The 24,936-nt window shown below is 56.0% G+C and overlaps 1 protein-coding gene across 4 annotated transcripts; it reads left to right on the forward strand.

Moving 5' to 3' along the window:
- The first annotated feature begins 1,735 nt into the window (after nt 1–1,735).
- Nucleotides 1,736–24,887, forward strand: AXIN1 (axin 1). 4 transcript variants are annotated; one of them, XM_028705277.2, is made up of 11 exons: nt 1,736–2,014; nt 3,018–3,992; nt 12,167–12,307; nt 15,103–15,199; nt 15,421–15,558; nt 16,093–16,628; nt 17,010–17,186; nt 17,846–18,091; nt 19,405–19,512; nt 22,512–22,679; nt 23,684–24,887. In XM_028705277.2, the coding sequence occupies exons 2-11, from the start codon at nt 3,112–3,114 to the stop codon at nt 23,808–23,810; spliced, it is 2,619 nt and encodes an 872-aa protein (XP_028561110.2). In that variant the 5' UTR covers nt 1,736–2,014; nt 3,018–3,111; the 3' UTR covers nt 23,811–24,887. The 4 variants fall into 4 exon arrangements, with proteins under 4 accessions (XP_028561110.2, XP_028561114.2, XP_028561113.2 ...); XM_028705280.2 differs by having other exon boundaries at nt 1,737–2,014; nt 16,096–16,628; XM_028705281.2 differs by lacking the exon at nt 19,405–19,512.
- Nucleotides 24,888–24,936: the final 49 nt, after the last annotated feature.

The raw sequence follows: 24,936 nt of genomic DNA on the forward strand, positions 1-24,936 counted from the left end.
AATGCGCTCTACGTGGGGCTACCTTTGAAGGTGACCCGGAAACTGCAATTAATCCAGAATGTGGCAGCTAGACTGGTAACTGGGAGCAGCTGCCGAGACCACGTAACACCGGTCTTGAGAGACCTGCATTGGCTCCCAGTACATTTCCGAGCACAATTCAAAGTGTTGGTGCTGATCTTGAAAGCCCTAAACGGCCTCGGCCCAGTAGACCTGAAGGAGCGTCTCCACCCCCATCGTTCTGCCCAGACACTGAGGTCCAGCGCCAAGGGCCTTCTGGTGGTTCCCTCCCTGCAAGAAGTCAAGTTACAGGCCTTCTCGGTAGTGGCACCCGCCCTGTGGAACGCCCTCTTGTCAGATGTCAAAGAGAAAAACAACTACCAAACTTTTAGAAGACATCTGAAGGCAGCCCTGTTTAGGGAAGCTTTTAATGTTTGATTCTATTTTGAATATTCTGTTGGGTTATTGTATTTTAGTGTTCTGTTGGAAGCCGCCCAGAGTGGCTGTGGAAACCCAGCCAGATGGGCGGGGTATAAATAATAATAATAATAATAATAATAATAATAATAATAATAATAATTATTATTATTATTATTATTATTACACCCACTAAGTGTCTAACACCCCTACTCCAAGGGGCAAACAGAAAAGGAGTTGCTTATTTCCTTTGGTTTCACCTGAGTTTATTTTTCTGGTAAGGGCTCTGTTGCTCTTTGATCCGAGGGGGGGAGCAGCTCTGAGGTTTGGAGTGTAAATATGTATAAATATGAACGTGTGTGGGGTGTGTGTCTCTCCTCTTCCCTCTTCTATTTAGGGGGGAGGTGAGACTGGGAGCCTGTCTCCTCTCCTATTTGCTCCCCCGAGTTTGAAATCGGAAGCATTGAGTTTTTTAAAAGGTGGTCAAGCTGGTTTGTTTAATAAATAAAACCAAAAAAGTTGTTAAAAAACCCCAATTAACATAAATAAGTCAGACTGTGAAAAGAAAAGAAAAAAGCAGAAGCGGCTGCCTCCCGCCTCCCTGCGCTTGGCTGCTGCCTTCTATTTATTTGATTTATACCGCCCTCCGTCAAAAAATATCTCAGGGTACTTTGCAAGATTTTTTTTAAAAAAAAGCTAGATCAAAAATGCAGAAACAGATAGCCCCGAAAGAAATTTATGCAGAAATTTTTTATTTGATGGATATGATTTTGTATAAATTGTTGGTTCTTTTTTTTGTCTTTTTAAATTTTTTTCTGACCCTTACGTCTTCATGTTTTCTTCTTTTGTATTTAACTCTTCTATCCTTATCTTTGCTGTACGTTTGTATTTTAAATCAATAAAGATTTACCATGATTTTTTAAAAAAAAAACCTAGATCAAAGATGCACAAATAGCCACGACAGAAGCAACAAAACAGTGAACTCAACCCCCCAAAATGAACGTATTTAAAAAGCTGTGGAATATTAATCGTCCCAAGGCCTCTTCTAGGACCCCGCGCCACGGGGCCCGGAGGGACACGAGGGGTCATCTAGTCCGACCCCGCGCCGCGCCGGTGCCCCAGAGAAAGCCTTCCTCGCTTCCGGTCCGCTCTCTCCCCGCCCCTGGCCGGCAGCAGCGCCGCCTAGTGGTCCGCGCCGGGCCTCGCCCTCCCCTGGCGTTGCTAGGCGACCTCCCCCGCGGCCCGCGTGCGCGCGCAGCCCCTTCCCTCCCTCCTCCCCTCCCTCGCTCGGCCTCCGGTTTCCCCGGCGCGGCCTGCGGGGGCGCTGGCGAGCCTCGTCCGTCTCCGGCGGCGGCGGCGGAAGGGAGCGCGAGGGAGGCCGGAGAGGAGGCCCAGGCCAGGAGGCGGAGAAGGCGGAGACCAGGAGCAGGACGACGAGGCCCACCACCGGGAGAAGCGGCGGCGGCGGCGGCGCAGCGGAGCCCTCGGCCGGGGCGGCGGCGGCAGCGCGGATGATGGCGGCGGCGGAGTCCCGGGGCCGCCGGCCTTGCGCGGCGGCTTCCCGTCCGGGGCCGCGACCGTGGCTCGCCTCCTTGTCCCGGTGAGGGAGACAGACGGAGGGAGACGGGCCCGCGGCCTCCTGCGGGGTCGGGCGGCCGCCTTCACACGTGCCTGTCGCGTGTCGGGCCGGGCGGAGGGAGGGAGGAGGGTCCCCCCTCAGGAAGTGCCCCGTCGGACCCCTTTCCGCGGCCCACCCCCCGGGCGCCCCTCTCGGCGGGCCGGGTCCCCGCGAAGGGGTGGCTCCCTCCGGAGGGACCCCCCGGGGTCATCCAGCCCACCCCCTGCCAGGCAGGAGTCTGTTGCACCCCAGCCTGAGACCCAGAGGCTCCTGCCCTCCCGAGGGAGCTGTCTTGCCACCCTTGGGGGGCGCACCGGCAGGGGGCTGGCTTTTCCCAGGGCAGCTGGCAATGGGGGGGACGGGGCGGCCCCTCAGCCCCCAGAGCCGGAGGAGTGGGGTGGCTGGGCTTCTTGGGCCCCCAAAGGCTCCGAGAAGGGCTTTCTGTCATACAATGGAATATAAAATGACTCTCCTGTGCTAGAGAGAGAGCTCTTACCTGCAAAGGATTGCCCATTCCCCTCTTAAGAGCCCTCCACGATACTTTGCACAAATAATATTTTCGGGAGGTTTCTTAAAAGCCCCCGCTGCATCGTTTTGCATCCCGGTGTGCTGTCAAAAAAAGCTACACTCGGTGTTGATTTCCCCCCTTTGGGCCTTTCCAGGATCAGGACCAGAAAGGGAACTTCGTTATCTTCTCTTATCTTTGCAGTGCATGAATTGACAGGAAGTTATTAGGGGTTCGGGGGGGGGGGGCATTGCCCGTTTGAGGATGGGGAAAGGCGTGTGTGCTGCATTCAGGTCCTTTGCGTGGCTCATTCGGGGCCCTTGGCTCTCTTAATTTGGGGGAGAAGATGCTCAGCTTCTTCCCTCTTTGCCCGACAAAGTCTTGCCTTCTTTTCCTCGGAGGAGCGGGCTGCAGGGCCTTGGGAAGGGTGAGCCTGCGAGCGTTGTGCTGCTTTCTAACCGTCCTTCTCCAACCTTGCAGCCGGCCGTGTGTCTTCCCCCTGGGGCAGGGGCTGCTGGGCCGCTGAGGCGTGGGCCGCCGTTCTGCTGCTGCTGCACCCGCGGATGCCGTCAAGATGAGTGTGCAGGGCCAAGGTTTCCCTCTGGACCTTGGGGGGAGCTTCACCGAGGATGCTCCGAGGCCCCCGGTGCCAGGAGAGGAAGGGGAACTGGTTTCCACGGACCTGCGGCTAAGCGGCCATGGGTTCTACTCTGGGAAGTGCGATGCCATCAAAACCGAGACTTCCACGGCCACTCCGAGGCGCCCCGACCTGGACCTGGGCTATGAGCCAGAGGGGAGCGCTTCTCCCACCCCTCCCTACCTGAGATGGGCAGAGTCTCTGCACTCTCTGCTGGACGACCAAGATGGGATAAACCTCTTCCGGACCTTCCTGAAACAGGAGGACTGCGCGGACTTGCTGGACTTCTGGTTCGCCTGCAGCGGCTTCCGGAAGCTGGAGCCGTGTGACTCCAACGAGGAGAAGAGGCTCAAGCTGGCCAAGGCCATTTACAAAAAGTACATTCTGGACAATAACGGGATTGTGTCGCGGCAGATCAAGCCGGCCACGAAGAGCTTTATAAAAGATTGCGTGATGAAGCAGCTGATCGACCCGGCCATGTTCGACCAGGCCCAGACGGAGATCCAGTCCATGATTGAGGAGAACACGTACCCCCTCTTCCTTAAGTCGGATATTTATTTGGAGTATACAAGGACGGGTGGGGAGAGTCCGAAGGTGTACAGTGACCAGAGCTCAGGGTCGGGGACAGGGAAGTGTCTCCCCGGCTATTTGCCTACCCTTAACGAGGACGAGGAATGGAAGTGCGACAAAGAGGTGGAGGAGGAGATGGCCGGCCGGGAGTCTGCTCCCTCCAGCCGGCTCACCCAGAAGCTCCTCCTGGAGACGGCCACGCAGCGAGCCACGTCGTCCAGGAGATACAGCGAGGGGAGAGAGTACAGGTGAGAGCTGCAGGTTGTCTCCGCGTGAGCGATGCTCACTTGCCCCACCATGTGCCACCACCTCGTGGGGCAGAAGTCTGCTTCCGCCGGGTAGCAGGGCAGGATGTGGAGGCGCCCCCTGGTGGCTGGGGAAGAGCTGAAAGGGGTTACAGGCCCAGCACTTCCTCCTTTCAGCGGCTGAGATTTGAGCGAAGCTCATCCCCTGCCGTCTGCAAGGCTTGGCTGCAGCCCCTGCCTGAAGCTCCTGGCATTTTTACTGTCCTGCCTAACTGCTCTTGCAACAATTTTGGTGAAGTTATCGATAGATGCATTGCTGGGAATTTCTCCAGAATTGGCCTCTGAGTCTCACACCGTCTATTCCACCCCACCCCAACAACTTTGTTATAACCTAGAATAAGCTCTAAACTTATTAGAAGAACATAGCACATAAACTAGTAAGATTTTTTTTAAAAGATCCACTCAATCCAGATATCCCACGATCTACTTCCAGGCTCAAATTGCATTTTATTTTATTTGTCTCTCTTTGCCCCCCACCCAACCCCAGCATCAGCAGGTTCTAGAAACAGCAGGGGAACTCCAAGAAGTGCTTTGGCAGGTCCCCCCTCCCTCTTGCTAGGCTCTGGAGATAAGCTCTTCCACCCCCTTCGCCTATTGCATTTACTGTCTTAGCAGTCTGGAGGGCAACAGCTGGATCTCATCGTCCCCCAAGCAAATTCCGCCCCTTGTTGCAGATGCTGGGAGCCTTCCGTTTTGAGTACTGTTTTCATCTGGGTTTTGAGACAGGAATGTTGCATGCGAAACCGCAAGAGAAGGAGGCGCTCCTCTGATCTCTTGCTAGTTTACTCAGGAGGCTATGAAACGATCCCAGCTACTGGGCCTTCCTTGTGGAGTTTGAACCTCCAAGTCCGGGGTAGGCAACCTAAGGTCCGGGGGCTGGATGCGGCCCAATCACCTTCTCAATCCGGCCCGCAGACGGTCTGGGAATCAGCGTGTTTTTGCATGAGTAGAATGTGTGCTTTTATTTAAAATGCATCTCTGGGTTATTTGTGGGGCATAGGAACTCGTTCTTCCCCCCCCTCCAAAATATAGTCTGGCCCACCACATAGTCTGAGGGACAGTGGACTGGCCCATGGCTGAAAACGTTGCTGACCCCTGCTCCAAGTGCTTCTGGGAGATCATTTTCCTGGGGGCAAAGTTTTGGAACTCCTAAAATACCCTTTCAGAGAGAGAGAGAGAGAGAGAGAGGTTTATGACTTGTTCCTCTGTATCGCTATGGCATTCCTCCGCCTGAACTCCAGATGACATCCGTGGCCTTGGAGGTCTTCTGGATACAAAAGGTCCCAGAACTTTCCCCTCCTAGATAAGAGATGGGGAACTTTGTAGGCCAGCAAGTAGCCAGCCCTAGTTTAAGCAAGTCCACCATTTGACACTACAGAGGTCAGACCCTGAGACTTACGTTGTGGCTGTCGTGGGCAGGTGAGTTGCTGGAAGTTTGCACAGTTGTATTTAAGGGGTGGTGCTAACATCCAGGCGAGCTGCCGCAGTTCAGGCTGTGTTAGAAAGCAAATCACCAAATGGCACCTTAAACCTCAGTTACGGTCGCCACAACGGAATGCTTAGGCGCCATTCCCTGCCCCCCCTCCCGGCCGTCGGGGATGATGATTTATACTGCTTTATATTTTAAAGAAAATATCTTAACATCAAATTAAACAATCCAGAATAAAACAAATTCAAGCTTCAATGAAAACATTTCAGATCCTTCTCTATGTGACATTTTGCTTTCCCCATATTATTTACATACTTAATTTATATAGCTGCCCGTAGCAGAAGGGGCGTAGTGCTTAGAGTGTCGGACCAGGGCCTGGCAGATCAGGGTTCAAATTCCCACTCAGTCATGAAGCTCACTGTGTGACCTTGAAGTCAGTCACAGCCTTTTAGGGTCATTGTAGGGATCAAACTGAAAAGGGGTATGTGAACCATGGACTCCTTGGAGAAAAAGATGAGATATAAAGGCAATAAATAAACTCTTCTGCTCCTCTGCTTAAGAAAGCTGGAGGGGCCAGCCGGATGGTGTTGCCAGCTTGGCACCCAGAGATCTCCACGTGTGCACGATTGGAACCTCACCAGTTGCAAAACATGCTTGGCACCTGGGGAATTTCGAACACTGGTTGTCGGGGATGGGGGGTTGGGAAGATGGTAGCTTTGAAGTAACTTTGGCTGAGTTTGGTAACCATTCATTGTTTCTCTAGACGGCAAGGCCTACAGAGGTTTCTTCTTGTTCTGCAATGACAGAGTGTGTGTGTTCCTTGTTTATGACTTACAAGGGTGTGCAAGGGGGGGGATTATATGGGTCCACCTGTGATGCTGAAACAGCGTCACAACACAAAGCACAGCCTGGAGCCATGTGGAAGGACGGATTCTCTGCCTCCCTTGCTGGCCCCTATGACAGAGTCACACTGGAATGAAATGTGTGGGGTGGTAGTCCGCTAAGTTTTACTCGGAGTAATCCCTTTGAAATGAATGAACACCCTCCATACAGGTCCATTAATTTCAACCGGTCTGCACTTGAGTAAAACTTAATTGACCATCACCCATGATGACCTCTGGCAACGTGATCCCGGATTCCCTGTTTTAAGGTCCCCAGTGTGCTTGGAGATGGGAAGCAGTCCCAGGAACAGGGTCCTCTGGATGAATTGTGACCTGGGGGGGGGGCAGCTGTCAGTACCACCTTCATGAAAAACATTCCAGGTGGCTGCTCCTTAATAGCCCCTTTTGCACCCAGCCCTTGAATTGCACGTGAGGCGGTGAAGCCCTTGTCTGCCACGACAGAGCAATGCTGGTCTCTGAAATGACTGACGGTCTGAAGGGTGTTCCAGGGGGGAGGGAGGCGAGGGGGCGGAGGGAAGCTTTGGGACCTGATGGGGCACCTGCTGATGCTGAGATGGGACGGTCAGGTGGGGATGCTTTGCCTAAACATCCTGTTTTTGTTCATGGCTGCAGGTGGTGGTGTGTTTTCTTTGCAAAGTACACCTGTGGTCCTTGTTTCTTAGGGGCTGCTTTCAGACTCCTAAGGAAACCCTGTTTCAGGGTCTGTGTGAAGAGAAACCTTCTCCTTCTGCTCCTCCTCCCCAGTTTCCAGAGCTAGCAAGAGAGGGCAGTCAGAACCACCCAGAGTGGCTGGGGAAACCCAGCCAGGTGGGCAGGGTATAAATAATAAAATTATTATTATTATTATTATTATTATTATTATTAAGCAGAGCCCACAGCCACCTGGTTTTCTTACTTCACTGGTTTAAAAGTTGCTGCTGCCCTGCGTAAGGGATCAATGGGATCGTCATCTTTGGGCCCCGATACTGGCAGTGGAAGTGACAAGCTTCAAGGCCGTTTTAACCCCAGTTCCCCCAAAATCACAGTCTCATTGGGTGTTTGTTTCGTGTTTGAAGTTGATGCACCTGAATCAGTTTGGAGTTCCACTTCAGATTGCACCTTGGTGTGTTTCCAAGAGAGAAGAACTCTTTCAGCTTCAGGAAAGTGTTTGTCATGGCACATAATGTGAAAAAGCACATTCTCCTCCTCGCACAATTCCATGTGGGAGTTCCCGACCCAGGAAGGGTCTCGGCAGTTTTGCCAGCGCACTTGGGCGGCTGTTTTTCTCTCCCTTGGAGTCACCCAAATGAGCCCTCCTAGCTATACATTTGCACAATCCATCGAAGGCAGGTAGACTTTTTGACTGGATCAAAACACAATTTGCCACACGTCCTCTGCGTTACAGGATCCATTTAAAAATCTTAACTGCCTCTTGGAACATAAGTCCCATTTCTGCATGAATATCTTGCCGATTTTGCTGTTTTATTTTTAACCATTTCCACCATGATGTCCTGCCTGCCTTTCCACAGTCGTGGAACGCAAGGCAGCACCTGAGTCCTTTCCAGGTGGCTCCCCCCGCCCCCCAGACCTGCCCGCCTTCAGCAGGGTAGCTGTGCCAGGTGCCTCCAGACCATAAAGCTCAAGTTGGAAATGCCCTTTGTGGGTGCAATAGGCACCTGCGGCACTTCCTACAAATAAAGGGAGCTCCAAGCACGCAGGCTTTTGCTAGCTGGGGACATTTATTTCTGCAGAGGGGCCTGCCTCCATCCCCTTTTCGACAGCTAATTGGATTGGTGAGTGTGATCCGAACACACGTCCCGCCTTGCAGGCATCACGGCATCACCTGTTGCTGCTGCTCCTCAATTGTGCACCAAATGTTTGGGGTAAAAATAGACCGCAGAATGGAAGGGTGAGGAATGGATGCGACTCTGTAAAAACGCTTTTCGGGGGACATTTTGCCCCTCTTGCACCGCATCCGAAGTAGCACAGGTGTTTTTAAAAAAACAACCCCAGAAGCTTTGCAGATGGGATTTGGCTGAAATGGAAAAAGTGGCTCCGAATCTGGCGGCCTGGGAGGGGGCGGGGGAGGCTCTTGTTGTTTAAATTGTTGAGATTCCTTCTGAGCTCTGCAAAGAGAGACGTTTCAGCCACCAGAGCTGAAAGCCCCCAACTTGCTCACGCTCAAGGCCGGCCTGTGCCACTAGCTGAAGCCAGGCTGGTATGCTGCTGGATGCAGACTGGGCCCCTGAGCCCACCTCGTTTGTGGCCTGCCCTGTGGATGGGCATCCTCGGACGACTCCTCTGTGCTTTTAATATGGAAACCCGCAGCTTGGGGACATGGGTCTGTTTCCGTTGGGTCGGGGCCTGTCTCCTTCCTTTGGTCTTCCGCCCAGGAGGGAACATGGCCACGGCCTGACCCTTCCACTCCCCCTTGGGTCTGTCCACCTCTCAGACTCTTGCCCAGATCCTGCGTCACACAGCCAGAACTGCCTGACAGAGAAGGCCTCTGCCCCTTTGCTCAGCCTCCTCTGCATGCCTTGTTTCCTTCCAGCCCCCTGCCACCTCCGGCCAGTCCTCCTGCTCCTCCCAGGCCCTGACTCTCCTCCTCCCCTTCCCCTCACCTGAAGCTCCTCTTCCTGGCATCTCAGCAGCCTAGCTTGCTCCATCTTTCCCTTCCATCGCCAGTGCTGAGCATTTCTACCAGTCCCTTAGGTCAGGCCTCCTGCTAGCATATTCTGGTGGAGTGTGTGCCCCCCCCATCCTGCTGCCCCTCTTGCTTTGGCCACTGCGGGCTGCTCTTGGCCCAGCTGGGTGTCCTGAGCCACGTGAAGGTGGCAAGGGCTGGCGTGGCCCTTTGCTTTTGCCCATGCTGGGACCTGGGTCCTGCTCCTTGGAGGTGAAGCTGGCCCCGGAGGCTGCCTGCACCCTGCGGGAACAATGGCTGGCGTTCCCGAAACAGGAGGCCTGCTTCCCTAGCCGAAGCCGCTCTTGTAAACAGGGCAGGAAGGGATCTGGAACAGTTTGCCCCCGTCTGTGTGCGGACGGTGGCGTTTCTTTCATTCCTTCCTTCTGCTCATAGTAATGCATTCCAGATGAAAAGCTCCCTGGAATTTCTGTTAATAAAGGGAAACGTTCATGGCTGCCTGCCCTGAGCTGGGCCTGCTGGATGCGGAGAGAGCCTGGGCCTTTCTGGGAAGGGCCACCTGGAGAAGCTCAGGGGCCGCTTCTTGCACAGCCAGCAAGGCAGGGACGCTGGTGCCTTTGGGGAGCGCTCCGCTGCCTTGGGTCGGAGGAAGCCTTGTGCTGCCACCTCCAAGGGCCCTAAACGTGGATCAGCCTGATCTCCAGATCCACACCCCAGGGGGGCAGTATGCGGGTGGGTGAAGGACGCAGGTGCTTCTTCCAGAATCCCTTTCTGTTTGCCCCACACCTGGTCATGTTATTGTTGTTGTTGTGTATTAGATTTATATTCAGCCCTTTCTTACAAGATCTCAGGGTGTGAGTCACAGGGTAAAAATGCAAGGCAAAAGCACAAGTAAATAGTTAAAGCAAAACAAGGAAAACACAATAATCCCCCAAGCATATTTAAAAGTCTGTAGAATATTAATCAGCCTTATGTGGTGTTTTAAACTGTGCTGTCCCTGATCATGGCTGGCTGGGTCTCCCTTTGGGCATTCCACGTCCACAGGGAAGCATTTTTTAACTCCAGCCTCAAGTGAAAAACCCCAGGTCTCCTTCCCACTTTCATTTATAGCAGGGATGCAGGTGGCGCTGTGGTCCAAACCACTGAGCCTCTTGGGCTTGCCGATCAGAAGGTTGGTGGTTCAAATCGGGGTGAGCTCCCAACCTAGCAGTTCGAAAGCACACCAGCACAAGTAGATAAATAGGTACCTCTGTGGCGAGAAGGTAAACAGTGTTTTCATTCGCTCTGGCTTATATCACAGTGTCCTGTTGTGCCAGAAGCGGTTTAATCCTGCTGGCCACATGACTCGGAAAGCTGTTTGCGGACAAACGCCGGCTCCCTTGGCCTGAAAGCGAGATGAGTGCCGCAACCCCAAAGTCGCCTTTGACTGGACTTAACCGTCCAGGGCTCCCTTACCTTTACCCATTTATAGCACCTGCAAGAGCCCAGCCCTGGGGGCGGGTGATACGGGGTCCTTGCTCTCTTTGGGAGACTTCTGCCCAGGAAGCCTTTGGGCAGATGGAAGACCCTCTCCAGAGGCACACGCGAAGCAGCCTTGGGTCCTCTCTGGTTGGCTGCCATCTTTTCTGGTTGACCACGGCTTTCCAAGGAGCTTTCCCCAGTGCTTTCCCCCACAGTTGTCAGGGAATGAATCGGGGCCTTCTGCCAGCAAGCCTGAGCTCAGCCCCTTCCGTGCCTTGGCTGCCTTCTTGGGAGCCCAGTTTTGTCTTCCTTGGTCCTTGACCCAGTGCAACGTGGTTGTGCCTTGTGGGGCTGGTGTTCTCCCTCTGCTGGCCGCTCAGTGCCATCTAGTTTGGGAAATGGTGGAGGTCTGTGCTGGGGGGCTTTTGTACGTGTGACCAGACGCCTTTGGCACTTCCTAGTTGTGGGGCTGCTTCTCTGCAGGAGCTTCCAAGTCGCTTCTGTCCCCTTTGCAGTCCCCATTGGTGGGACCCAGAAGGTGCCAGAGGCAAATTGTACCACCCCGCCCCCCAATATGGACTATATTGGGACCTTTACAAACAGTTACCAAGCATGAAGTGTTGCTTTCCAGGACAAAATACATGTACATGTATTATTGTCTTGTATACTGTTGTATGGGCAACAAAACCAACTTGGAAAATCTTCTACATTAAAGATTAAGCTGCCATCCTCAGGGTACACGTCAGTCTAAAGCCTTAAGATGATTTCTCCATAGCGGCTGCTGTGACTGAGATGGAAGGGAGATGGCTGTGCTGCTGTTCATCAAGGATATAAATTGAGACCGTGCAGAGTCAAGCCCACTTTTCTTTGTTATTCCTCTTATCACCCTCCGGTGGTGAGTTAAGCGTCCTCTAAGTGCCATATTCCACTCACGTTGGCTCCATGTTTCTGTGGCGGCTCAGATATATAAGCCAATTGCCAAATGGCACCTTAAACCTTGTTGCCACAACCAAATGTCAGAGGCTCCATTTCTCCCCAGTGGGGATTATTCTTCATCGCCATCGTTCATGTCTCCAGCGCTTTATATTTTAAAGAAAAAATATCTCAAAGTGGTTTGCAACACATTAAAACCTCAGATAAAACCACCGAGAATAAATTTAATTCAGGCTTCCAGGAAAATATTTCCAATCCTTCTCTAAGGGACATATTGCTTTTCCGCTATTTATTTACCGACTTAATATATAGAGCAGCCCCATAGCAGAAGTACTTTAGGAAGGCAGTGGGGTGTAGTGGTGAGAGTGTCAGACAAAGACCTGGGAGATCAGAGTTTGAATCCGCACTCTGTCATGAAGCTCACTGGGTCAGTCACAGCCTCTTAGCTGACCTCACAGGGTCGTTGCAGGGATCAGCTGGGTGGGGGGGGATGAACCATGGACTCCTTGGAGAAAAAGGTGGGAGACAAATGGAACAGATAAACACTTCTGCTGACCTGCTTAAGAAAGCTGGAGGGGCCAGCCAGGTGGGCATGTCTGTCACCAACCTGGCGCCCAGAGATCTCTGTGTGGTCGCAGTTGGCACCCGCGCCAGTTGTGAAATGCGCTTGGTGCCTGGGGAATTTTGAAGGCTGGATGGGCGGGGTCCTTGAGGGACTGGAGTCTGGAGGGTGACCGGGACCCCCTTCTCTCTTTCTGCTCCTTTGCAGGCATGGGCCTTGGAGAGAGCCAGTCAACCCTTACTACGTCAACACGGGCTACGCCTTGGCACCCGCCACCAGCGCCAACGACAGCGAGCAGCACAGCATGTCCAGTGACGCCGACACCATGTCGCTGACAGACAGCAGCGTGTGAGTACCCGCCCCGAGAGAGACAGCTGGGACTGGGCTGCCAGGACAAGGGGGCGGAGCAGAGGGGGCGTGGCCTGCACAGGAGTCCTCTCCAGGTGCGACTGGACTCCAAATCCCAGCAGCCCCAGCAGCCAGCTTGGCCCCATGGGAGCCAGGGAGGAGGAAGGGGGAGTTGAAGGCCAGCAACATCTGGAGGGCGCAGGGAGCCAGGGGGAGCCTGCTTATTGCTGCCTTGATTCAATTCGGTTTACTGTATTTCTACACTGCCTTCCATTCCAGCGAATCCCAAAGTGGCTCACAAACAATAAACAGCAACAGCAGAACAGAGCACCGCAAGAACAGCCTGGAATATAATATGATTACATATAATACATGTAATAATTAACAAATAGTCAGTAAAACCTTTTCAGTTAACAAACCAGCAACTAAAAAATAAGCTAAGCATCACAGTTACAGCATAAGTCATGTTATATGATTAACAAGTCATCAGTAAAGCAGTTATAATCTGTAAAACAATATTAGCAAAATGGCAGCTTGCCTCGCCCTTCCCATTGCTGCAGGCAGGTAGGCCTGGCTCCCAGCAAGTGGCTGACGGGAGTCTTGTCCTCGTAGCCTGCCTCCCATTGCCTGCTCCAGCTGCTTCTGCAGACCCCCTGGGCTTTCCCAGCTGTGGGGCTAATAGCTCCACACACACACACACCCGCCCCCTGGCTTCTGGGAGAAGCTTCACGTTGCACTGTGGGCGAGGGCTCTCCATGCCAGGCCTCCTTCGTAGTGGTGGCCGGGTGTGACTTTCCCTGGCCCCGGAGGACTTGTGCGTTTGGAAAGCGTGCGCCTGCTTGTGGTCAGAGCCATTTGCGTTGCGCCGAGGGCAGAGACACGGCCGCCACCCTTGCAGCATCGCAAAGGTCTCTGCAGGCCTCGACCTTCTCTTCCTGCAGAAATTCATTTTTGAAACTCTGGATTTATTTAACCTGAGTAAATCCACGCAAGCCGTAACGAGAGCCAGCAGCAGCCCAGGGAAGGGTCTAATGAAGAACAAATGTTGGGTTTACAAGGGTTTTTTCTGTGCCGAAGGTCAGGAAACTGCCGTTGGAGCTGCAGTGGGGGATGAAGCCCCTTCCCCATTGCAGAGACGCTGGTCGAAGGCGGGTTGTGGTGCTCCCTTAAGAATGATCCCCACAGGCAGCCTATTTCTAAAAATAACACCTAATAAATCCTGAATATTTGCAGCAATTACAGCTCCATGCCTGAGGCACCCTACTCCTGGCATGCCTGCCACAGAGGACACATTTGCCAGCCTCTTCTTATAAATAAGGGGGGTGGAATATTTAGCCAGCTACAGGTTGTCCTGGGCAGGTGGGCACCTGCGATGGAAGTGAGGGGGGGGAAAGAAGTCTGAGCCGTTGACCGCGGAGGCCGCTGTGGGCATGCAGTGGTGGCAGCCAGCCTGCGTCAGAGGAGGAAGCTGGCAGGACTTGACCGGGGGGTGGGGGCAAGATGCCTTCTTGTGAGATGCCTTGCAATGTGGCCCTCACACCCTTCCCTGTGGACCTTGCTATCCTGCTTCAAGGTGTGGGCCTGGAATCCAGGGAGGGCTTCCGGAATCAGCCTCTGCGGGGAAAGGCGGCGGCACCCGGTGTCAGGCGTGAACAGAGCATTTTTTCCTAGAAAAATAACTGCCAGTACTCACCATGAAGCCGTTACAGTATGTGCCACACTTTTTGACAACAACAAAAAGAGGTGACGGTGCTGCGTGGCCTTGAGTACCCACTGAAAAATCCTAGTGGTCTTGGGAACTCTTTCCAGGAGGTCTTGCCCCCATTAATAATAATAATAATAAATGTTATTTATACCCCACCCTCCCCGGCCAGAGTCGAGCTCAGGGGCTAACACCAGTAAAATTAAAATAAAAACATAATAGGAAAAAAACCCAATTTAAAATACAGGTTTAAATGCAATTTAAAATGCAGCCTCATTTTAAAAGTAGCCTATAGATCAAATCCATAAGGGGAGGGAAACATAAGGGTCAGACTGAGTCCAAACCAAAGGCTAGGCAGAACAGCTCTGTCTTGCAGGCCCTGCGGAAAGATGTCAAGTCCCGCAGGGCCCTGGTCTCTTGTGACAGAGCGTCCCACCAAGTCGGGGCCAGTACTGAAAAGGCCCTAGCCCTAGCTGAGACCAATCCAACCACCTTGCGACTTGGGACCTCCAAAGTGTTGTCATTTGTGGACCTTAAGGTCCTCCGCGGGGCATACCAGGAGAGGCGGTCCCATGGGTGCCTGGATCCTAGGCCGCATAGGGCTTTAAAGGTCAAAAAGGTGCCATTTAAAGGGTGCCATTGAAGGAGTTCCCTTCGCTCTCCAAGGCTCCTTCCCCCGTGGCCCAAGCCTTTGTCTTCTTGCCTCTCGTGGCTCCACTGTTGTAATTTCTCTGCACATTCTGGGAGACCAGCGGGGAGGGCAGCTGCTCACAGCAGGAGGGGAGGCTCCCTGTCTTCTTCCACAGCCTGCCTGCACTCTGCCTCTGAGTCTGCACTGCTCTCTTCCCACTCGCTAAGCCCTGTTGCCTCTTCTGCTTCCGACACCTGCCAGCAGTCTGCTCCCTCTTCTCCCTCTGACCACCCCTGGTCGCCCAGCCTACTTGCCCTGGGGGGTTCCCCGGCTGCTACCTCCCCCTCTACTCTGCCTCCAGCCGGTCCATGACCCCTGGCCGTCTGCACTGTCCCCGCTGTACCCCTTTCCGCCTGGAGCTTGCCTTGCCCTGCGCAAACTCTCACTGTTTCCTCTTGCCAGAGACGGGATCCCGCCGTACCGACTCCGGAAGCAGCATCGCCGAGAGATGCAGGAAAGTGCCAAAGCAAATGGACGTGTGCCACTACCTCACATTCCCGTGAGTCACGCCAAGCCTCCTCCTGTCTTCCAGAGGGAGAGCATCCGCTCTGCTTATGGGATGAGGCCCAGCAGGGCCAGCCCCTGGGAAAGGCCTTTCTCCCTCTGCAGCTGCCAGTCAGAGTCGGGAGGGCTGGTGGACGGGGCCTTGTGCGCTGCATGGCTGGGGTGTGGGGTGTGGCCGGCCCTTTTGCCAACCAGGGCTGCGTGTCGTTCCCACAGCGTACTTACCGAATGCCAAAGGATATCCACGTTGAACCACAGAAATTTGCTGCCGAGCTGATCAACCGCCTGGAGGAAGTCCTCAGGGACCGGGAGGCGGAGGCCAAGCTTGAGGAGCGCCTGAAGCGTGTCCGAGCGGTCAGTAGGGGCGGCGGGGACAGCTGCGGCTTGCTTGGAGATCCCTGCCCCAGCCTCGCCTGGATGTTTCCCAAGCCGTATCAGATGGTGTCTGTGCACCTCTGTTCTGCTCTCCTCATTACTCTGCACGTTCTCAGAGACCGGGGGGAGCGGGGCTTGTCACAGGCGGAGAGGGAGACTCCCTGGAGTCTTCTGCAGTCCCTTGACCCCCCCCCCCTCTGCTTCAGCCTCTGAGTCTGAACTCCTCCCTATCACCTGCTCCCTAAACCCTGTTGCCCCTTCAGCATCCAGCACCTCCCAATCTTCTCCCTCTGACGTCTCCCTTGTGTCCCACCACCCTGGCTCTGAGCCATCCTCCTCTGGGGGTTCCCTTGGGGGTTCCCCGGCTGGCACCTCCCACCTCTCCTCTTTGTCCAGCTAGCCCCTGACATCTCCCCCCCCCCCCCGTCCAGCCCCCTCACTTACTCTTCCCGGCCGGTGTTCCCTAAGACCTGTCTTCCCCCACCCTCCCTTGACCCGCCTTGTGTTTCCCAGCAGGAGGAGGAAGGCGAGGAAGCCGACATCTCCTTGGGGGCCCCCCTGGCGGGCCACAAGCTCCCCCTGCCGCAGGCCTTGCCCCACTTGGCCCCCCGCTTTGCCGAGATGCAGCTCCGGGACGCCCACGAGGAGAACCCCGAGAGCATCCTGGACGAGCACGTGCAGCGGGTCATGAAGACGCCGGGCTGCCAGTCCCCGGGCCCCGGGCGCCACTCGCCCAAGCCCCGCTCCCCCGAGGGCGGCCTGGCCGGCAAGCTGCACGGCTTCCTGGGGACGGTGCCCCTTGGGCACGGCAAGCACGGGGCCAAGGCGGCCCTCAAGGCGGACGCGGCCGGCCTCCACCACCACAAGCACGTCTACCACCACCACCTGGTCCACCACCACGGGGCGCTCAAGCCCAAGGAGCCGCCCGAGGCGGAGGCCGGCCAGGGCGCGCCAGGACCCTTCGCCTGGAACGTGGACGCGCACAGCTACGCTGCCAAGTCGCGGGCCTATGGGGAGAGCCTGGGCCCCACGGAGCCCTCGGCTTATGGGTGAGTGGCGGCGGAGGGGGCCCATTGGGACGGGCGTTGGCCCCTGTGAGCCGCAGGTGGGCAGGGGCAGCCAGGCAGAAATGTTCAAGGGGGGAAGGGGGGGGGGAAGACTCCATGGAGCTTTCTTCCCGGCGAGGAGGATTTCTGGTGCAAGCCAGTGGCAGGATGGAGGGCTGGGGCTGGAAGAGGTCCAGTGTCTGTGGGGCAGCGAGGGAGGGCGTTCCAGCACACACAGAGAGCTCATGCTGACAAGCGCAGGGTTGGGGTCCCGATCCCCTGGGTTTCTGCTGCCTGCAGTGCAGCAGATCACCCCCCCCCCCAATCCCACTCTTGGGAGCAACGCATGACTGAGGCGGTTGCTTGCTTCCTCCTTCCTCACAGCGGGAAAGCCGGCCTGCTCTCCAAGAGGAGCGTCAAGAAAGCCGATTTGGGGAAGAGCGACGGCAGTGGCTATGACGCTCCAGGCTCCTCGGAGGACGTGGAGAAGAACCAGAAGATCATGCAGTGGATCATCGAAGGCGAGAAGGAGATCAGCAGGCACAAGAAGACAGGCCACGGGTGAGAGGGGCAGGGGGAGCTGGCGGCCACGGGTGCGAAAGCTCCATTGCCGGAAAGCAAGGCTGCCTGGCTACAGGGGGCAGCCCAAGGGGGCTTGCCTCCTTAAGCGGCACCTTGTTTTAGAGGGGGAAAACAAGAGGGGGAAAATTCTCCCCCTCTCTGCGCAGCGCCTCCTGCCGCTTCGCGGAAGGGGTGCTGGGCAGAGAGGGGGAGATTTTTTCCCCCTTGTTCTCCCCCCTCTAAAACAAGGTGCGTCCTATTGTCCGGTGCATCCTATAGAGCGAAAAATACGGTATATATTATGTTTTGCTGCCCCCTCTTCCCCCCTCCAGGCCTTCAGAAGAAGATGCCCACCCCCTCAACTTTCCAGTTCCTCGGGGAAGGGGCAGGAGGCAGAGGGCCCCTTATCTGTTGCTTTGCATTGATCTGTTGGGGGGGCAGTTCTTGTGGGGGGCACATAGGAGAGGGAGAGAACTGGCCAGACCTTTGACAGGTTTTTTTTCCAATTCCACAAGGAGGTGGACATTGGGCTCTCTCATTCCAATGGCAGCCTGCGTGATGCTAAAATTCAAGGGCCCCCCGCCTCTTTCACTCTCTTCTACAGCACTAGTTGTACTATCCCAAAACCTTTTCTGCTTTGTCTCCCCCCCCCCCCCCAGCTCTTCCGGGGCCAAGAAGCAGCTGCCCCATGAGTTGCCCCGGCCAGTCTCCGTGGAGCGCCCCATGGCCGTCCACCCGTGGGTCAGCGCCCAGCTGCGCAACGTCGTCCAGCCTTCGCACCCCTTCATCCAGGACCCCACCATGCCCCCCAACCCGGCCCCCAACCCGCTGACGCAGCTGGAGGAAGCCCGGCGGCGCCTGGAGGAGGAGGAGAAGAGGACGGGGAAGCCGCCGGCCAAGCAGCGGTACGGCCAGGGGGGGCGCTTTTGGGGGGAGGGGGTGTGGCCTTGTCCTGGCCACGGGGTTGACCAGGAGTGGGTGGGTGGTTGTCTCCCCCCAGACCCCCTGGCCCTGCACCTGCCTTTCAGAGTGAGGAGGGGGCTGCTGGGTTTGGCTCCCTGGAAGGCAGGCAGAAGGGCCTTGAACAGCTGGAGATGGGGGCCAAAAGACACTCCCCTGTAGCAAAACCTGGGGGGGGGGCGGTGTGCCTTGCAGGGGGTCTGCTGCCCTCCAGGGGCTGGTCTGGCCCCTCCACTCCCGTGAGGAACTGGAGTCCAGAGCTTGCTGCTGGCTGGTGGGTGTTCTGCACAGCCCTCCCCTTTGCACTTTTACCTGCTAAGCAGAGCAGCACTTCTCCTCTGGGAGAAAGCGCCTCCTTCTCCTCTGGGACTTTGGGGTGGGGGCTGGTGGGGGTATCTCAGCTGCAACGGGCAGAGCAGCTCCCCTTGCTTCTTGCCTCTTGGCGCTCATTTCTTCTTCGACTGGAGGAACAGACAGAGATGCTTGGGGGGGGCTCTGTGCTGCAGTTGGGAGGCTGCGGTGTGAGACTTGCCGGCTCTGTGACGAACCCCCCCCCCAAAGACACAGGCGACTTGCAAGGGAGCTGAGGGGGCTTGTTTGCGCCAGAGGGGTGGGGTGCGTGTGTGCATTTTGGGCCCAGGTGACTAGCTCTCAACCCCCTTTGTCATGGAGGGGGGGGAAGACGCCTCCGCTGCTGCTGGCCTTTGGGGTGTGGTGCCCCCTTCATAAGGAGAGCCCCCCTGGATCTGGCCCCTGACCCCTCTAACCCAGCATCCTGTTCTCAGAGGAGGCCCCCAAAGCCCCAAAGGGAACCTGGATGTGGGGCCTGATCCCAGGAAGACTCTCAGCTGCTGTCGATCAGAAGCATCGCTGCCTCCGAGCCTAGCCAGGGGGGCTGTTGGCCATTGAGAGCCCTCTCCTCCTCCTCCTCCGCAAAGTTGTCGGATCCCTTTTTAAACCCATCCACCCTCCTGCCCAAACGGCCACCAGGTCGGCTCCTGTTGTGTTTCTGGGCCCCGAGCAGAGCTGTGCTTTGGGCCCTGGCCTGGGTCTCTTGCCAGCGCCTCTCCCGGCCCCCTCCCTCCTTCCCCACGTGGCAGAGCTTCCCTCCTGTTCTCTGAGCTCCCTGGGCAGGCCCCCGGGAGAGGGGCAGAGAGAGGAGGCCCCAGTCCCCCGGCCTTTGGGGCCTGCACCCCACGGGGCTCCCCGGCCGGCTGGCGGCAGGAAGGCTTGTCTAATGTCTGAGATTGTTCCCCAGGTATGCCCAAGAGGTGATCCAGAGAGGTCGCTCCTCTGTCAGGCCGGCTTGCATGCCGCTGCTGAGTGTGGTGCCCGCCGTCTCCGACCTGGATCTCTCCGAGTCTGAGTAGGTGCCCCAGCTCTTCCTGTCTCCTCCCTCCCACCCACCCGTCCCGTAGCAGCTCTAGAACCCTCCCCACCCCCCGCCCTGCCAGGGGGCTTCGCTCTGCCGCCTTGCCAGGACCGGCCTCAGCCACGGGGCGGCTGGACCAGGGAACCCTAATAGTAGTAGTAGTAGTAGTAGTAGTAATAATAAATTTTATTTCTACCCCGCCCTCCCTGGCCAGAGCCCAGGGCGGCTAACACCAATAAAATCACAGTAAAAACATAATACTGGAAAGAGAGGTGGGGGAAAACCAGTTTAAAATACAGGTTAAAATGCAATTTAAAATGCAGCCTCATTTTAAAAGTAGCTGATAAATCAAGACCATAAGGGCAGGGAAATATAAGGGTCAGACCGAGTCCAAACCAAAGGCCAGGCGGAACAGCTCCGTCTTGCAGGCCCTGCGGAAAGATGTCAAGTCCCGCAGGGCCCTAGTCTCTTATGACAGAGTGTTCCACCAAGTCAGGGCCAGTACTGAAAAGGCCCTGGCCCAAGTTGAGACCAATCTAACCACCTTGCGGCTTGGGACCTCCAAAGTGTTGTCATTTGTGGACCTTAAGGTCCTCTGCGGGGCATACCAGGAGAGGCGGTCCTGTAGGGCACAGCAGGGAGGCTGCAGGGACCCCTGTGGAGCCTCCTTGCCCCCAATGTGCCCGTTCGCTCGCTGCTGGGAAGCCTCTGATCTGGCAGGCAGCTGCCACTAGGCAGGTGGAGAGCCTCCCTCCTCCTTCCCTGCTCAGGGAGTCCTTGTTTTTCTGGCTCCTCTGGCTGCCTGGCCTCAGCCTCCCGCCTGCCCCTGGTGCCCAGTGCAGCTCAGGTGTTAGCGGCAGGTACTCTTGGGCAGCTTTAAAATGGGATTAGACAAGTAGGAGGAGGAGGAGGGTCCGTGGCTTCTAGGGCTGATGCCCCCTGGTGCCAGTGGAAGGCCGCCTGCTACTCGTTGGGGGGCAGCAGCAGGAGAGGACTGCTGGCCTCCAGCTGCTTTTGGCCACGGGGGGAGGGTGCTGGGCCAGGGGGGCCTTGGTGGCAGCAGAGCTCCTCCGACGTTCTTCCCAACTGTTGTTGCCGTGGGGCCTGTGGGGCTGGTTCTGTGGCTTGCCTTTTGGGGTTGGAGAGCTGAAAAGAATGCCAATATTTTTTGCATCTGGCCACCAACATGCCCCTTTGGTTTCAGATGGTACATGGACAGAACATGAGTCCAAAAAACCCAGGACACACATTTTCACAGATCCTCCAGAAGGAATGTCTGGAAGTGCAGACTCGATTCTGACTAAGTTAAGCCTCCTGGTGTATACAGTCATACCTTGGATCCCAAACACCCTGGAACTCAGATGTTTTGGCTCCCAGATGCCGCAAACCTAGAATTGAGTGTTCCGGTTTGCGAACTTTCTTTTGGAACCCAAACGTCCGATGGGGCTTCAGGAGCTTCCTGCAGCCAATCAGAAGCCACGATTTGGTTTTCGAACATTTTGGATGTTGAACGGACTTCCAGAACGGATTCTGTTTGACTTCCAAGGTACGACTGTATTATGATCTAGGCCTAGGAGGCTTCTTTTGGTCAGAAAATTGCCATATTTCAAAAAGTAAAAACTAGGATGCCCCAAAAGTTGTTGAACTTTCAAAAACGCCAAAAAAAGTGTTGCGTTATGTCTGGGAAAATCCGGAAGTATGGCAGCCCTAAATACATTACTTCTGGTAAGTGAGTCATCATAGCCACTAGAGGGCCATGAATATTTGTGTTCTGGGCTTTTTAATCTCATCTACCCTAAGGGACGCGGGTGGTGCTGTGGGTTAAACCACAGAGCCTAGGACTTGCCGATCAGAAGGTCGGTGGTTCGAATCCCCACGACGGGGTGAGCTCCCGTTGCTCGGTCCCTGCTCCTGCCAACCTAGCAGTTCAAAAGCACATCAAAGTGCAAGTATATAAAGAGGTACCGCTCTGGTGGGAAGGTAAACGGCGTTTCCATGTGCTGCTCTGGTTCACCAGAAGTGGCTTAATCATGCTGGCCACATGACCTGGAAGCTGTACACTGGCTCCCTCGGCCAGTAAAGCGAGATGAGCGCCACAACCCCAGAGTCGTCTGCGACTGGACCTAATCGTCAGGTGTCCCTTTACCTTTACCCCTGCACTATCTGAAACCAAAGGGGCTCTTGTTTGCCAGATGTGAATTTTATTCCAGCTCTCCTGCCGCACTAGAAGGTTTTGTGTTTGGTCTGAGCACCCGGCCAGCGTGCAGAGAGCCAGGGTGGGCTGGCGAAGGGAAGGGACAGGCTGGTGAGTGGAGGGGTGCAGCCGGGTACCAATGGCCCCTCATTGCTTGTGCCGGAGCAGTGGGCTGGGACGGCTTCTTGCTTTGAACCCCTCCTGCCCCTTTTCCTACAGAAGGGAGCTGAATTGTGCAGGAGCTGAGCTGTGTGCTGGTCCAGGGCTCTTGGCGAGGCTCCTTGGCAAGCGAGGGCTTTTCCCTTAGCAGGGACATCTTGGGGCCTAGTTGTTCCCAGAGAAAGAGGTGGCATCCCTTTGTCTGAACAAATCCTTCGGTCTTTGAGGCAACCAACACCCCCCCCCCTCTTTTGGAAAGGTCTTTTGCTCAGCTCCCTGCCTAGTAAGCGTTGGGGATATCTGTCCCCCTCTTCCCCAGGTAGCAATGCTGGGATGGCTGCAGCACCCACCCACCCCGGCCTGGGCACCCCCCTCTCTGAGCTGTGGCTTTTTCCTCTCTCTGTGTTCCTGCCCTTTGGCTATGGGAAGTTCCAGTCACCTGCCGCCCTTCTCCTTTGGGCTTCTGGGACTGGAGAGGAAGCTGTTCTCCCCCAGAGCTTCCTGGGTCCCGGCAGGGGGTGCCTGTGCCGTTCTTGCCCCCGGTTTGCAAGGGAGCTGGTTCCCTCCCTCCAAGGAAGTTCAGCAGGTGGTGTATCGGCTTCCCGCCGTGTAAAGGGCTTGTGCTGTGTTTGCCTTGCAGGGCGAAGGTGCAGAAGAGGCCGGGGGCCAGCTCCGCTCAGCCCTGCGAGAACATTGTGGTAGCCTACTACTTCTGCGGAGAACCCATCCCCTACCGCACGCTGGTCAAAGGCCGTGTCGTCACCCTGGGCCACTTCAAGGAGCTGCTCACCAAGAAAGGGAACTACAGGTGAGCAGGGAGGGATGCCTCGGGTCCCTGGGCAAGAAGCCTTGCCTCTGGTGCTTCCCCTCTTTGGCTCGTGGCCTCCAGCCTCTGCCCCTGGGGATGAGAAGTCCCACAAATGTGTGGGCCCCAACTCTGTCGGTTGGCACAGAAGCAGGAAAGAGGCAGGGGGAGGGTGCCCAGGAGACGGATCGCTGTGCAAATCTCACCTCCGCAGAACCAAGCCAAGAGGTATTTGGAGAAGGAAACTCAAGTCAAAACCCGATTTTGTTTGCATCAGAGCTGAGGAAGCCTGTGCCAAGGGAAACCCCAAACACACTAAATGGCACGTCATGTTCAGAGTTGCACGCTTTCTTCTAAACTGACAATTTCCTCTCTTTTTTTTGCAGAACCTCTCCTTTAGTTTATTGGCAGAGAGCGGAATGGGCCCATTTTAGAGGTGGAGGTGGCAGGAGTCGGGGGCACCTGAGCTGTGAGGGGAGCCCATTGTCAGCGCAGCCATGCACCACATGACCCTTCTTGTATTCTGATGAGGACTAGAAACTTGCTTTAAAGCAGGGGGAGCTGTGGGGACCCTCCTGGTGTCGCCAGATTTCAGCTCCCAGCAGCATGGCTAGCGGTCAGGAATGATGGGAGCTGCAGTCCTGGAGCGACACAGATTTCTCTACCCCAGTTTAAAAAGTGCGCTGGCCTGCCGGTCATTCTGCATCAGGATCCGCAGAGGGTTTGGCTCATCAGCCTGCTCCGCGGAAGCCCTGCACAAGTTTGTGCATTTCCTCTGTCCTCGTCACTTGTGCTAAAACGCTGTCGGTGGTTTCCAGTGAATCTATGTAGAGTTGGGGCTCGGAGGACAGGGCCCAGCTGCGGGGAAGGGGGGGGTTTGGCCCGGGGTCCTCCTTGCCGCCCCCTTTGCCTTCTGCCTTGGGTTTGTGCTGGAAAGGCCCCCGAGCGCCCCGCTGAGCCTCCGAGGGGTTGCAGGCTCTGGATCTCCCACACTCTCTGTCTTGCAGGTATTACTTCAAGAAAGTAAGCGACGAGTTCGACTGCGGCGTGGTGTTCGAAGAGGTGCGGGAGGATGAAGCCATCCTGCCCATTTTTGAGGAGAAGATCATTGGGAAGGTGGAGAAGATTGACTAGCCCAGAGGAGGCCGAGCGAGATGGAAGCAGCCAGAGATGGGCGGAAGCGCCGGCCAGGGAGGGGGGCAGGGGGGGCACCGGCAGCACTGGCATCCTTCCACACCCGCTGCCCAGAATGGCTCTGCCTTCCCCCTGCCTGCCTATGGGGCGGCCACCAGCCCCCTCAACATAACGCCGATGCTTTGCGCATTAGGGGGCCGTTCACTGAAGCTGCCCGTTTTCATATCATCAGGAACGGGGCGGTCCAGCCCCCCCCACAAAAAAAAGTGCACATGCTCCTCTGGGACGGGGAGGGCAGCAGCAGCCCCACAGGTGGGGAAGTTCCAAAGGGTGCTTGTTCACCCGTGGAACAAGCTGCCACTTGATACTTTGCACCTTGCTGCTCTACGGCTGGCGACTGGCCCCTCCATCTCAGCCCGCAGCCTTTCCACACCTTGCTGCCCACCTTGCTAGGTCAGAGGGGTTGGGGAGGGGGGAGTCTTGAGGAGAGAGCAGATTTCATCGTCTAGAGAAGGGGCAGCCTGGTATTTGCTGGGAGGTGGGACGGGACCTCTGGGCTGCCCCTTTGAGCCTCCTCCTTGCGCCCCATAGATCTGGGTGTATTCAGTGCCCCTCACCCTGGATGGTGGCTGCCCCTGCTCTGCCTCCCTGCCAGGGGCAGCCTTCGCCTCCCCAGTTGCCTGATCCCGCCCCAGCTTCTCTCCAGGTACCCCTGGGCTGTGGGGGGCGCCTGCCCTCGCCAGAGCCCTGCACCTTCTTGCGTACGTCACCGAGTGCCTTCAAACGCCTGTTCTGTTGCCACCCACTGCCCCGGACGGCCTCCTCCCCGGGTCCCGCTTGCCCTCTGTGCCGGCGGGGACCCCGAAGGCCTCAGACCCCTTGTGGGTTTTTCATTTCCCTTTTTTCCTGAAGGGTTCCCTTGTAAATATGTACATTTTCTAAAGACGGCATCAGCCACCAGCGGTTGGGCCAGCGGCTGGCATCTCCCGAACGTTTTTTTCACATGTTGACTTGTACAATTTATCTTTTAAAAGGTACTTGGATAATAATGGAATAAAAGCCCATGTTCAGATGGCAGCTCTGCGTGTTTGTGAGTTGTGTGGGTTGCCGTCCTCTGCTTGCGTTG

Source organism: Podarcis muralis, chromosome 14, assembly GCF_964188315.1.
Source record: "Podarcis muralis chromosome 14, rPodMur119.hap1.1, whole genome shotgun sequence".
Taxonomy (NCBI): domain Eukaryota; kingdom Metazoa; phylum Chordata; class Lepidosauria; order Squamata; family Lacertidae; genus Podarcis; species Podarcis muralis.